The sequence below is a fragment of the Rhinichthys klamathensis genome, unplaced genomic scaffold (assembly GCF_029890125.1).
Source record: "Rhinichthys klamathensis goyatoka isolate OS25496 unplaced genomic scaffold, OSU_Roscu_1.1 h1tg000328l_1, whole genome shotgun sequence".
NCBI lineage: Eukaryota > Metazoa > Chordata > Actinopteri > Cypriniformes > Leuciscidae > Rhinichthys > Rhinichthys klamathensis.
The window spans coordinates 194,200-208,126 of record NW_026606843.1 but is presented as its reverse complement, the minus strand read 5'-3'; the positions used below and the strand labels follow the sequence as shown (position 1 = coordinate 208,126).

At 44.0% G+C, this 13,927-nt stretch overlaps 1 protein-coding gene across 4 annotated transcripts; it reads right to left on the bottom strand.

The window, feature by feature from the left end:
- Positions 1–79: 79 nt before the first annotated feature.
- On the bottom strand, positions 80–12,505 carry LOC130105761 (ankyrin repeat and SOCS box protein 15-like). 4 transcript variants are annotated; one of them, XM_056271916.1, is made up of 9 exons: positions 12,414–12,505; positions 12,270–12,307; positions 11,997–12,128; positions 2,937–3,095; positions 2,621–2,866; positions 2,316–2,487; positions 1,338–1,866; positions 685–838; positions 80–554 (listed from the first exon to the last, which is right to left on the bottom strand). In XM_056271916.1, exons 1-9 carry the CDS (start codon positions 12,503–12,505, stop codon positions 385–387), a joined length of 1,692 nt encoding a protein of 563 aa, XP_056127891.1. In that variant the 3' UTR covers positions 80–384. The 4 variants fall into 4 exon arrangements, with proteins under 4 accessions (XP_056127891.1, XP_056127892.1, XP_056127895.1 ...); XM_056271917.1 differs by having other exon boundaries at positions 2,621–2,815; XM_056271920.1 differs by having other exon boundaries at positions 11,997–12,108; positions 12,414–12,502.
- Between the last annotated feature and the right edge of the window lie 1,422 nt (positions 12,506–13,927).

Genomic DNA, 13,927 nt, shown 5'->3' with positions numbered 1-13,927 from the left:
GCAGTGCTGATGCATGTAATCACATGGTCAATGTCATAAACACCACTTGTATGTGGCACCAAGTAGAAAGCAGTCTGAATTCATTGAACAGGCATCAACCTTTTTATTTTTTTCTGATATAAACATGTTTTTGTCAACCGTTAGAACATTATTTTATTGCACAAACAGCACCAAGACATTCCTTTGGAGGCAAAGTCATTTTGAAGTGATGCAAAATTCACGTTGTAGTGTGAAGTGTTAAAAACACTTAACACTCATACTTTTAAGTGTGTTTGATCTCATGATGGACAACTAGCGAAACATCTGGTCATGTCAACCTTGTTAATTTCTGAATAAAATTCAAAGTGCTTCCTCCTTAACGTTTACCTTGAGAAGAGACCGTCACTACTGACACATGATTCTTCCATACAAATCATATTCTTTGTACATCAAGTAGCTTTTCAGTCCTGGTGGAAAAGGACCCGAGTTTATGAACTTCGGGTCGCCCAGCCTTCGTGGGGTCATCTCTCTCCTGATGACTAGTCTGCATAGGTGTTGCAGTGAACGAGGACTCCCTGGGAATACATCCATGAGAAAACATAGTTTTAATTACTGTAAGTTTGAATTTTGTTATCTAATGCTATACATTCATATTTTTGTAAGTGGAGTTTAAGTGTCCATGCTAGAACTATTTATACTGCTCACCCAAAATTTCTGTAATTTGAGCCCACTCTTTATGTTTCTTTAGAACCATTTTCAGCTTGGAGCAAATGGGAACATGATTGACATAGTCGAGGAGAACCCGCACAGCTCTTGCAGAGAACTGTACTAGCCAAGAGACGCTGATGAAATCACATAACTACATGCGACAGAGGATAGAGATAGAAGTAAAGATACATAGGCCACATATACAGATGAAAACAAATTTCCATCAGAGGTAAGTTAGCTTAAAATACATCAGCTCTGTTCCAAAACCTAGTGAATTACTTTGTTATTCTACTGCTTGTTGTTAATTTTCCAAATAATCTTTAGTAGTATAAAAATACAAATATTGGAAAATATTTGGAATGCTTTTTAGAAAATAGCTCGTAAAAGTGTGCAAGAGATTTAACTCACAATTCATTTGAATAGTTTGCTATCAGCATGTTGCTAAGCTAATGTCACAATCTTAAGTAGCATATATCGTGTGAAATATTTTAATTAGATTTTTAAGTATTCAATGATTATACACTTACAAAAAACACTTTGTCCACTGTCTTGGGTTGATTTGAACTTTTACTTTTGGAACAAACGTTTGGAGTGCGCATACATTGGCAACTTGCTAGGTCTTGGAACAGAGACATTAGTGGTGAACTTACTGGAATCTTCTCACTGGTGTGTTCTGAGGAGTGACCCCATGTTGTATCATGAGGACAACAGAAGCATTTCTCTGCATCATAACCACCATTTAACAGCATTCGCATCATCATCTCATCCCTCAGGCAGTATTGTAAGGCAGTGGGAAACACTGTGTCATTGATCTCTGTGAAGTAACAGTTCACATCTGCTTGGCTGGCAAGGAGAATCCTGACAATCTCGTACCTCCCAGCTCTTACAGCCACTAGGAGGCAGCGCAGAGGATCCAGGTCCGTTTTGGCTCCGGCATTTAACAGCAACTGGGTGCCGGTCACATCTCCATTGGAGACCGCAAAGTACAAGGAGGTCTTTCGCATGTCCCCATAGTTATCAGAAATATGCGTGTCTAGAAGTGCATTGACGTCGAAACCTTTGTCCACCAGGAGCTCCAGACATCGGACATAGCCTCCATCTGCAGCTGCATGAATTGGGCTCTGGCCTGAGAGATGGAGTGCTCTCTTTGTGGTTACTGGGATTAACATTCTCAAGGCACTGGAAAGAGATTGTACAACTTGATTTAAAAAAAATTCTGAAGAAAATTAGAATGGTGGGACAGTTACTCATCAACATTTATTACATAGGGTTAGCGTAGCGGTTCTCGATTCTGGCCCTTGAGATCCACTTTCTTGCAGAGCTAAGCCCAACCCTAATCAAACACACCTGAACAAGCTAATCAAGGTCTTCAGGATTACTAGAAAGTTACAGGCAGGTGAGTTTGATCAGGGTTGAACCACTGGGTTAGAGGTCAAAACCTCTAGTGGTAAGCAGTAGTATATACAGTGAAATGTATTGAATTCTGATTAGATTTGTTGTCTCCAGACAAAACATTCAATGCTAGTCCTGTCTCTAGTCGGCTTCCAGTTCTAAAGTTCAATATAACTTTAGTTCGAGATCAGGGGTGACATAACTAGCAAAGTAGTAGCATATTTCTTTGAACTTACAGGTAATGCCCTTTGTATGCGGCACAGTGGATGGGAAGCTGCAAGGAAAGACTGGCGACATTAGGATCGGCCCCATGTTGAAGTAAAAGCTCAATGCAGTCAGGATTCCCAGAACCAGCAGCGTCAAATAGCACACTATCTCCATTTGGTGCCTGAGCATTAACATCGCCACCTGTTGTTGCGGAGGATATCATTCTCTTAGTTTAATAGTTTAAAAAGTTATATGTATAATGGTGTAACTGCATTCTTCCTTTGTGAATATCTAGTAACATCCTCTGTTTTTTTCTTAGAAATACCAGTATTACCGTAGTGAATAAGGATGTCCAGCGCTTCGGCTTGTGCGTACTCTGCGGCAATTCCCATGGGCGTCACTCCATTCTCGTCTGTCTCCGAAACGTTTCCTCCATGTTGCAACAGGAGCGTAAGTATGTCGGTACACCCCACCTTGGCTGCCTCATGAATGGCCGTCCACTTTTTAGGGCAGGCTTGGTTCACCGATGCTCCTCGTGATATAAGTGTAAAGGCGATTTCAAATGAGTCTGTTCTTACAGCTCCAAAACAAAACAGGAACTTATTACAAATGCACTAAAGACACTATATAAATTGCAATTAAGAACCTACCCAATAATAAAGGAGATTCATTTTTGCTGTTGATCCTATTAGGTGAAGCTCCATGCTCAAGCAGTGTCCTAACAATCTCCACCAGCCCAGATTGAGTCGCCAAAATCAGTGGTGTCTCTCCATCTGCGGTTTCCTCCTCTAAACTCAACCTGTAAGAAGCTTTTCAACCAAACCACTGAGTATATGAATAAATCTGACTTAAAACTTGAATTTGAAACAGTCTTTTTTGTTAATTCAGTAACGACACTGTCACTGTCAATGAGTTACTGAATCATTCACTCAAATGATTTGTTCAAATAATATGATTCATTCAGGAACGAAACAAGTGACTTATGATTGAGTCATTAAATTATTTACTCAACCAATTCAGGCTACGTCAAAACTGATGCATCTTTTACCTCTAGGTTTTGCCTTCCATCCACACTGAGTCAGCATTGTTGGCCTGCTAAAACTGAGATGCCCCTTGTAGATGCTCTCCGAAGTGTATAAATTTGAAAAAGCTGTTTTTGGCCGCATTTACATTGCATGGTTCAAGTGACCCAATTCCGATTCTAATCTGGCACAGATCGGATATGATCTGTGAACATGTAAGCAGTAAAAAACCACATGGATTCCGATATTATAGCATCGGTGATTTTATATCCGACTCACACTCTCTCTCTATCTAAAAGAGCAGCGTCTTTTTAAAGATGCCTCGTTCCTGTGGCTCGTGCCGAGCCGCACTCAGCGACGGGGACCGCCATTTCATCTGCGTTTCCTGCCTGGGTAAGGATTATGCAGCTCTAGCGCTCGCTGACGGCGGCTGCCATCATTGCGAGCTATTGCCATGGTGACTCTGAGGACTCACCTGGCATTTTTCTCCGAGTCTGCACTTCCGCCCTCTATAGTGCCGCGCCGTAAAAAGCACCGTACTGAGCGGGTCCCCGAGCCTTCTCCAGCCCGTGAAAGCTCGCCGGTTCGCCCGCCAGCTTCACCAGCTTCACTCGAGTCGCTCACTGATGGACAATGGCCGCCGTCCGCCGCCGCTTCCGCAATTATGGACCGACGAGAAAGCTGCATCTGTAGAGGAGGCCAACTGCTCTATCCTGGCGTCGGACAGTGAGGATTGGGCGAGCTCTGTGGACCTCCCCCCTCTGCCCGCGAGTCGTCAGGGAAACGGGCCAGTATCGAATCCGAGCTGATGCGTCTGCTCTCACAGGCCGTGGCGAGCCTCGGCCTTGAGTGGGCGGCGCCCGCACAGCCCACGCACAACCGACTAGATGGATGTTTCCTGCAAAGGGACCGCGTACCTCTGTCTCAGCAGCATTCTCCGTGGTGGACGGTGCTAAAGACAGAGGATACCACTCTCTTCCTCCAGTAGAAGAAGCTGTAGCGGCCCATCTTTGCCCGCCCTCTGCTGGACGGCGAGCTAAGACGGCGCTACATACTAAAGCTTGCTGCACTACTTCCGCTATGCACAGCCGCGCATATTCCGCCGCTGGGCAGGCTGTATCGGCATTACACTCGATGGCCGTACTGCAGATCTTCCAAGCCGACCTTCTCCGAAAACTGGATCAGGAAGGACCGGAAGCTTTCAGCGTGCCGGATTTGAGGAGCGCTACTGACCTGGCTCTTCGCGCCGCGAAATCCGCTGCACAGGCCATTGGACAGAACATGGCTTCTCTCACCGTTGCTGAGAGACACCTATGGCTGACGTTATCTGAGATGCCGGACTCGGAGCGCTCCGCGTTCCTCGACGCGCACATCTCCCCAGCTGGCCTCTTTGGATCATCCGTCAAAGATTTTGCGGATAGATTCGCTGAGGTTCAGAAGATGTCACAGCAGTGTTAATTTCGTTGACGAAAATAACGACGAAAATTATTCGTCAACGACATTTTTTCACAGACGAAAACGAGACGATAACTAAATAAAACCTAGTTTTGAATGACAAAGACTATGACGAAAATCTATTGACATTTTCGTCAACGAATAAAAACTAGACGAAAATGTTAGATAGTGACGATTTGGGAAGCGATCCGTCAGAACTGATGTCCTGCGTGTCTGGTAGATGCGCACATTTGTAGGCTACTGTAACGTGATCTACCCCGCGGTCATAAAACGTTAAAAAATGTGAACGTCTGGGAGAATGAGTAGGGCAGACATATAGATCTCTGAATAAGAGTGACGATGCAAAAAAGAGCTCTATTCGGTGCGGTTTTCTGTGCGCACACACGACCGAAGCGTCCAGCCATAGACACAATACACCTACAGCGCGCGAGTAGGCTACTGAATTGAGCTCTCTTTCGTGTCTGAATGGAGAAATACACAACAGTATGTCTAAATGTCCTTTTTGGAGAGTATGTAACATGTAAAAGCATGTTACATACTCGCATGTTACATAAGCATGTAAACTATGCTGGTTATGTCTTAAACTGTGAGTGTATCGGATGTGCATCAGTGCAATTGTATCCGCATGTCATTGGACATGATCCGACGTCTTAAAGTGACAGTGGCAATAAACCTAATGCAGTCCGTGTCCTTAATTTTGATCAAGCAACAAAAGAAAAAGAGAAAAGCATTCACTGTTTGTTAATAGCTTTAATAAGGATTAATTATATTTAATTCATACAAATAAATATGTCTGCTTGAAAGAATAAAGAATGATGTGTAAGTAGTTATAAGGAATGAATATATCATTCATTGTAAAGAAGACTGTGTTGTACTTTAGGAAAAGTGGTTTTATTTCATTTTAAGATATTTTTTAAGTAACAGCAGTTAAATCTGTATCTGTATTGCATGTTCAAACTTAAAAATCATTCATATTAATAGGTTAATAGATGTTTTCTCCGGGAGTATATGGGTTTGGAAATTTTAGAGAAATTCTAAATTAACGCCTTACAATTGAACTAAACCCATTATATTTTAGTCGACTAAATCTACTGTAGATTTAGTCGACTAAAATGTTATTGTATTTCGTCGACTAAAACTAGACTAAAACTAAAACAATTCAGATGACTAAAATATGACTAAAACTAAATGGCATTTTAGTCAAAAGACTAAGACTAAAACTAAATCAAAATTTGCTGACAAAATTAACACTGTGTCACAGGCTATGAAGCACTTCTTACCAAAGTGCTCTAGCTTCGCAGCAGATCGCCCAAAACAGCCGTCTGCTCGAAGCTCCCAGCCACAGCCTCCGCCCGCCGCCGCTTCACAGCGCCGTCAAGCCCGGGACCAGAGACCACGCTCTCGCTCTGCCGGCCGCCGCCCCCCTCCGCGTGGGCCCCGGCAAAAGATTGAGATAAAGCCCGAGGCCTCAAAGTCTTCCTAGCCCTCCTAGGAAAACGACTGTGTTTAAGTCTCGCCGCGGTTTAAGTCTCAGTTCTAGAAAATGCGACTGTTCCAGAGTATTTTGCAGTAAACAATCCGGTACCACGGCCCGCTTGCCTGCACACAAATGCTGTTTCCACGGCGACCCAGATAAATCACATAAACGGTTTAATTTCTGGTATTCCGGCCACAGCCGATGGTGTTATGAGTGTAATAAAAATACCCACAGCCCAGTGTTCATTACTACACACAAACACTGCCCGCCACAGTACAGGGCTCGCACAAATAAAATCGACTCGGTTTTGTCGGTTGTGCATTAAAGGATTAGTTCACTTTTAAAAAAACTTTTGCTGATAATTTACTCACCCCCATGTCATCCAAGATGTCCATGTCTTTCTTTCTTCAGTCGAAAAGAAATTAATGTTTTTGATGAAAACATTCCAGGATTTTTATCCATATAATGGACTTCAATGGTAGCCAAACGGTTCAAGGTCTAAATGACCGTTTCAGTGCAGCTTCAAAAGGCTTTAAACGATACCAGACGATGAATAAGGGTCTTATCTAGAGAAACGATCTGTCATTTCAAAAATAAATAAAAAAGTTAAAGTTTTATAAGCTCAAATGCTCGCCTTGCGAACTCTCCTGTTCGAACTCGTTCATCAAAATGAACGAATCTTTTTTCGAGTCAATGACTCTTTAACTTTTTTATTTATTTTTGAAATGACCGATCGTTTCGCTAGATAAGACCCTTATTCATCGTCTGGTATCGTTTAAATCCCTTTGAAGCTGCATTGAAACGGTCATTTAGACCTTGAACCGTTTGGCTACCATTGAAGTCCATTATATGGACAAAAATCCTGGAATGTTTTCATCAAAAACATTAATTTCTTTTCGACTGAAGAAAGAAAGACATGGACATCTTGGATGACATGGGGGTGAGTAAATTATCAGCAAAAGTTTTTTAAAAAGTGAACTAATCCTTTAAATGTAGTGAATGTGCCCACAACCCAGAGCCCACAAACACTACACACTGCATGTCCCATGGTTTCTGTAAAAACGAAACCAACACACATACAGTCAGCTAATGCCGACAGTGTTTTTAGTGCAGTAAATGTGCCCGCTGACCCGCGCCCACATTCACTCACAGACATGTTAAGCCCCACAGGGTTCGCCCCGCTCGCTCTCTCTCAGCAAACTGCCATAAGGGAGTCGAGCGCGACCAGGCTGCCCGCCGTGATCGGCGCGCCCCCCGCCTCAAACGCTGCAAGCACAGCGTTCACGTTACAGCACACCGAAGCTCTCCGGTCGCCACTATGTTGCGGCCAGAGCCCAGATCTCATTCTACCCCTAGCTATTCATGCAAATGCGTGGGAAATGCTTCCCGAGGTATCAGAATGGGTGCTGAACACTATAAAAAGAGGCTATTCGCTGCAGTTCCCTCGACGTCCCCGCCGCTACATGGCGCGAGTCGAAACTACGGTACAACCGAAGTAGCTCATCTACTTCGAGCTGAAATAGCGAAACTATTGAGCAAAGGGGCAATAGAGCCTTTATCTCAAGCTCAGAGCGAAGGCAGCCTATACAGCAGATATTTTCTGGTACCAAAAAAAGACGGGGGTCTCAGACCCATTCTAGATCTAAGACAACTGAACAAAGTGCTTGTGAAATACCAGTTCAGAATGCTCACAACCAGGAAAATCCTCACGCAGATTTGCCAAGGGGACTGGTTTATGTCAATAGATCTGAAGGACGCGTATTTCCAAATACAAATAGCGTCAAGTCACAGGCGATTCTTGAGATTCGCCTTCGAGGGCCAGGCATATCAATACACAGTCCTACTGTTCGGCCTGTCTCTAGCACCCCGGACATTTACAATGTGCATGGACGCGGCTCTCGCACCCCTAAAAACTTCGGGGCATGCGAGATTTGAACTACTTGGACAATTGGCTGATTCTAGCTCGATCACACTCAGAGCTCATAGAACACAGGACCATATTACTCGAACATCTCGAGAATCTAGGTCTTAAAGTCAATTGGGCAAAAAGTTCGCTGTCTCCCAGTCAGAGAATATCTTTTCTGGGCATAGAACTGGACTCGCTGTCTATGACAGCGCGACTGTCGCCAGAGCGCAGACTGAACATTCAGCACATCACGAAATCCTTCCGCTGCGGCACTATAGTCCCGCTCAAAAGGTTTCAAAAAATGCTGTGCCTCATGTCCTCAGCATCATCAGTACTCCAGTTGGGTCTGCTTCGCATACGCCCGCTGCAGTTATGGCTAAAAGCGCGAGTACCACCTTGCGCATGGGCCTCCGGTCTGTTTCACCCCAAGGTCGATCAGAAATGCGTCTCAGCTCTGAAACCTTGGAGAGCAATCGACTGGTATCAGTCAGGTATAAACCTGGGGACTTCCTCGAGTGTGAAGGTGGTGTCCACGGACGCCTTCACCTCGGGATGGGGAGCGCTGCTCGAGGGCAGACCGTACTTTGGCCAGTGGTCAGAACGGGAGAAGCTCCTACACATAAACTGTCTAGAAATGATGGCAGTCAACAATGCGCTGAGGCGTTTTTGTCCCCGAATAAAAGGTCACCACGTCTTGGTCCGCTCGGACAACATGTCAGTGGTGGCCTACATAAATCGCCAGGGTGGCGTCAGGACCCGAAACCTTTACAGGCTGACGGAACGCCTCCTGGTCTGGGCTCAGCACAATCTGCGCTCATTGAGAGCAGCACATGTGCCTGGTCACCTGAAATTGGGACCAGACAGACTGTCCAGAAACAATGTTCCAGCAGGAGAATGGTCTCTGCACCCGCAGACGGTCCTACTGCTGTGGGAGACATTCGGCAGAGCGCAGGTAGACCTGTTTGCGTCCCAAGAAAACGCTCACTGTCCGAAGTTTTTCACCAAGAGCAGGGATGCGCTGGTCCACGTCTGGCCCTGCTGCCCACTCTATGCTTTTCCCCCCGTCTCGCTCCTGCCTCAGGTATTGTAACGAATCAGGGAAAATGGATGCTCAGTGCTACTTGTGGCTCTGCTCTGGAAAAACCAGGCTTGGTTCCCAGTTCTGATGCAGCTGACAAGAACTGCCCCATGGCCAATACCAACGAGGAAAGACCTCCTCTCTCAGGCCAAGGGCTCGATTTGGCATCCTTGCCCGGAGCTGTGGTCCCTGCACACATGGGCCATCAACGGGTACCCGCAAACCTCCCGGAGGGAGTGTTAAACACGATCACGCAGGCTAGAGCGCCGTCTACTAGACGACTCTATTCCTCAAATTGGTCTGTGTTTTCTGGCTGGTGCAAAGCTCGAGGCTTTTCACCCCTAGACTGTGGGGTTACGGAAGTTCTCTCCTTCCTTCAAGAGCTACTGGATAAGGGCAGAACCCCATCCACGCTCAAAGTTTATGTGGCAGCCATAGCAGCGTTTACAAAACCCGCGACAATCCGCTTCCTTAAAGGAGCTAAGAGGCTGAATCCTCCCAGACCCCCCTCAGTCCCCATGTGGGACCTTTCCACGGTTTTGGAAGCCATGAAAGGTGCCCCGTTCGAGCCAATCCATTTGTCAGACATGAAACATCTGTCGTTCAAGACAGTGTTTCTTATGGCTCTTGCTTCAGTGAAGCGCATAGGGGATTTACAAGCGCTCTCAGTAAGCGCTACGTGTATGGAATTTGGGCCAAATGACTCGAAAGTCATACTCAAACCAAGACACGGATACGTGCCTAAATCCCTCAACACACCGTTTAGGGCTCAGGTTATTTCCCTGTCTGCCCTGCCGGTTTACAACGAGGAAAAGGACGCGAGCTTCCTTTGCCCAGTCAGGGCATTAAGAGCTTATGTGTCTCGCTCGTCTGTTTTCAGACAGACTGAGCAGCTCTTCGTTTCGATCAGCGGACGTGCTAATGGACTAGCCGCATCGAAACAGACCCTATCCAGATGGATAGTTGATGCCATAGCGCTGGCAAACACGTCTAAAGGCTTGAAGTGTCCTTTAGGTGTTAGAGCGCACTCCACAAGAGGCATGGCCTCGTCGTGGGCTTGGTCTAGCGGAATACCTTGCAGGATATCTATATAGCGGCAGGCTGGGCCTCCCCGTCTACATTTATAAGGTTTTATAACCTAGAGGTTCCCGCCTTACAGGTTAAACTACTTTCGGTCTAAAAATCAGTATTGTCTGCCCCGTTGCTTCGGCTCAGAATACTACAACCGCTTGAGCACCGCTCGCTGATCGATAAAATAACTCCATGGGCAAAAGTAAGACCCATACCGTTACCCAGTTCAAGCCGAACATTTTCACCCTGTCTGTGTGGAACAGTGTTGATGTGATTAGCTCCCTTAGGACGCTAACTTATTGGGAATGACGCTTCTAGCCTCTTTTCTCAGACTCTTTGTGAGTCTCTGGTGATTATGCACTATATGAGCCCCGGGCACCTGCCCTTGGGACTTTGGTGTTGGATCCCAGGATGCACGGCGTTTTACACTGTGTTCCCCTAGCGTAAGATATTATTATCTAGAAGAGGGAACGAGTACTGCGTATCTTTGCCGTGCCTGCAACACGCTCTGGTTCGCTTCGGCGATGGAAAACCAGATTATATCAGCCCATCGAGCAATATTTATAGGCCCAGGCCACGCCCGCTTTAGCGGGAGGTGACGTAGTGGGCGCGAAGCGCCCCCATTGGATCTGACGTCACCAAGGGCCTCTCTCGATAGGCTGCTGCAGTTGCCGCAGGACAGCCAATAGGCACGCGAGCCGTCTTGCCTATGTCTGCATGCTGCCGCAACGCGTTTTACATTAATTCAAAATTAAGGATCATTTTTGGCTTCAATATCACGTGGAAAAGAGGTTTTCCCCTAGCGTAAGATATTACCAGTACTCGTTCCCTCTTCTAGAGAGAACCGAGTATGTTTTATTCTGTTTTTCTCCGTTCACAGAAGTGCTGGTCGCCAAAAAAATTGGATATAGCCTAGTTAGCAAATCAGAATTGGGCATCAAGACCTGGAGTATAAATGTGGCCTGAACTGTGAAAATGGAGGTATCTGAAAACGATAATGCATGTTTAGTCATATAACACAAATTGTAGGCTACCAATAGAAAGCCATGTTCATTCCGGTATGTTTCTGCTATGTGTTGTTCACTTTCACAGTTTTGCTAAAGATAAATATTACTTTGTATGAATCTTCATATTATGTTCCTGCAAAGATGAATTTACTCGCAAAATTTACTTTACTATATGTAAACATTTATTGAGGTGTTTTAGACTGTACATGGAATGTCGATTGAGTGCAACCTGGACGCACCAGTAAATGGTGGGATATATTGCACACAATAAAATGATTGTGCTAGAAGAATAACGTGAGAACTTTATCAGTCTCTCGGTATCATCTCATTAAGCTTTTATTACGTCGTACGCATACGCAGTAAGTTTATTTTAGCGTTTTCCAATGTTTCAGTGTGAACGAGAAACTTTTGGATAATGCTTGAAAACGCTAGTGTGGACAGAAAGCATTTTAAAAAGAAAATACCATTTTATTAATCCCAATTAATGTAGACGTATCCTACTCTATGTTGCTCCGAAACATGCAACGGTTAAATCTGTGGCTTTGTTTGGAAATATTTTCACTGGCAAAGTAAAAATGGTCAGAGTAACTTGCGGTATTGTGTCTAAAATGTACTTAAAGGTTTTTTTTTTTCGTGTTTATTGAAATGTATAAAAGTTGAAAACTACAACAGTGAACTTTCTACTCTAGCTCACCATAAAGTACCATCTCCAGCACCTGCACAGACTGCTGGACAGCAGCCCTATGAATTGGGTACCACCCCTTGGTATCCATCTCAGTGAATGCAGCAGGATAATCGGACAGCTCCTGCAGAGCAAAGAGATCTCCTGTGGGGCCAGATGAAATGACCTTGCACTTAGCAACGTAGCTAATTATAATTGACCCAAATAAAATCTACTTTTTGATGTGTATTTTCCATTCAACCTAACTGAATTACAGCAAGCATAAATTCTGGAGGGAAATTTCACCTCGGAATATTGCATCCAAGATCTTTTGATGTTCCACACTGGATTTATGTGCAGGATGGAAAAAGTAGTTGGTAAAAACATTGTCAAAGATATTTGCTTTTATTTCAAGATTCCAAAAGGCAACTTCTTATGTGAACATCACACCTTCCGAGGGAGGCGATGTCTTTCCACGATTCCTGAATGCTCAGTTGGATTGCAGCGTCAAGAAGCTCATCTTCCTCATCTGATCCATCCATTGTCCTGGAGGTAAATAAAAGCTTTTATGTAAACATGTGCAGAGTTATAGAATGTTTTTACATGTATTGTTCTGATTATGTGTTATAAGTCATCTTTGATGTCAAGTATATTGTTCTAATTCTCAGAATGCTTTCATATGACACTTTAGCCATGTAATAGAAAGGTTGAAGTGACCAGTCAGTTTCCAGAAAGACGCTTCTGCTGTAGTTGAAAGGAATTCGATTCGTCTGCCTTTTTCAAGGGAGTTGTTTTCACAGAAACATTTACATTTTTACTTCTCACAGGAGGACTTCAACATTTATACACAGCTAGAAACGAACTTTGCGTTCGTTTCAAAGAAATGCTGAACTAGGGCATGCACAACCGACACTTCGTCCACCACTTCCAATGAATCATTCACGCTTCACCGAACAGTAAACAAAGGCTCTAATCTCACCTTATGAAATACAGTTCCTGTGAAATCACGCGTCTCGCACTGCTGTGCCAGTACTTCAGCTGCACCCAATCTGAACTTGAGAGCCCTCCTTTCCAGGCCCAAAACAGCAACAGACATGCATCTAAATTTGGCGTTCACCTGCTCTGGTCTTTGCCATGCACACAGTTAAAGTCAAATGACCACATGGTCACTTGATTTTTTATATTTATATATAAGTGCATTGAAATATTTTTTTAAAACAGGTGCAAATGAGCACCTGTAATTTGATTTTATGGCTGAAATTAAGAATTTACGAACTACCTTTTTTTTATTTGAATACACCAAATACTAATTATGGCAATTCAACTACTTTTCAACTTCTGCATACAGTCTTCAGGCAATTTTTACGGCCTTCTGTAAATGTATTTGACCCGTACAGAGTGCAGCTACTGATATATTGTATACAGTGCAGGCATAACTTTGCAGCTGGGGAAATCCCAGAGTCACTGCATTGTAAACCACCATGTGTTCAATGAATAACTAGAAGGAATCTTGGAAAGTCTTATACAGTGGCTCGAAGAAACCTTGAAAAAAAAAATGCTTCAAATTGTCTTAATGTTTAATCTTTTACAGGCCTTGGGCAATGTGTTAGTTTTCGGTGTACATGCTCAAAAGGAATGAATAAAGGACTTTATGAGGTTGTATTATGAAAGAATAACTACGAATGTGAACATAAATATAAATGAGAGTTTACAAATTAACAGCATAAAGATGTTTATAAACGCATAGCCTCATGAAATTACAAGGTTGGTGATTATGACTGTATGGTCTCTGAAAAATGGAGGGTTTAAAGAAAAATTAGAGGATAAAAATGGAAAGAGTAGGATGATGGATAATGATAATGGATGGAGAACAAAAATAGACTTTTGTTCTGCCTCAAAGGCCTTTGAGTTTAGCTGCCGAAACAAAGAATAAATGACAGGCAACAGGCTTGATGATAATACAC

Excerpts from the sequence above, each read along its gene's own strand:
- LOC130105761 (XM_056271916.1), bottom strand. The coding sequence starts at position 12,505 with ATGGATGGATCAGATGAGGAAGATGAGCTTCTTGACGCTGCAATCCAA. Across the intron at positions 3,096-11,996 it reads GCTGGAGATGGTACTTTATG|CTTCTTACAGGTTGAGTTTA; the intron begins GTGAGCTAGAGT and ends TTGGTTGAAAAG. Across the intron at positions 2,867-2,936 it reads TGAATCTCCTTTATTATTGG|CTGTAAGAACAGACTCATTT; the intron begins GTAGGTTCTTAA and ends TTTGTTTTGGAG.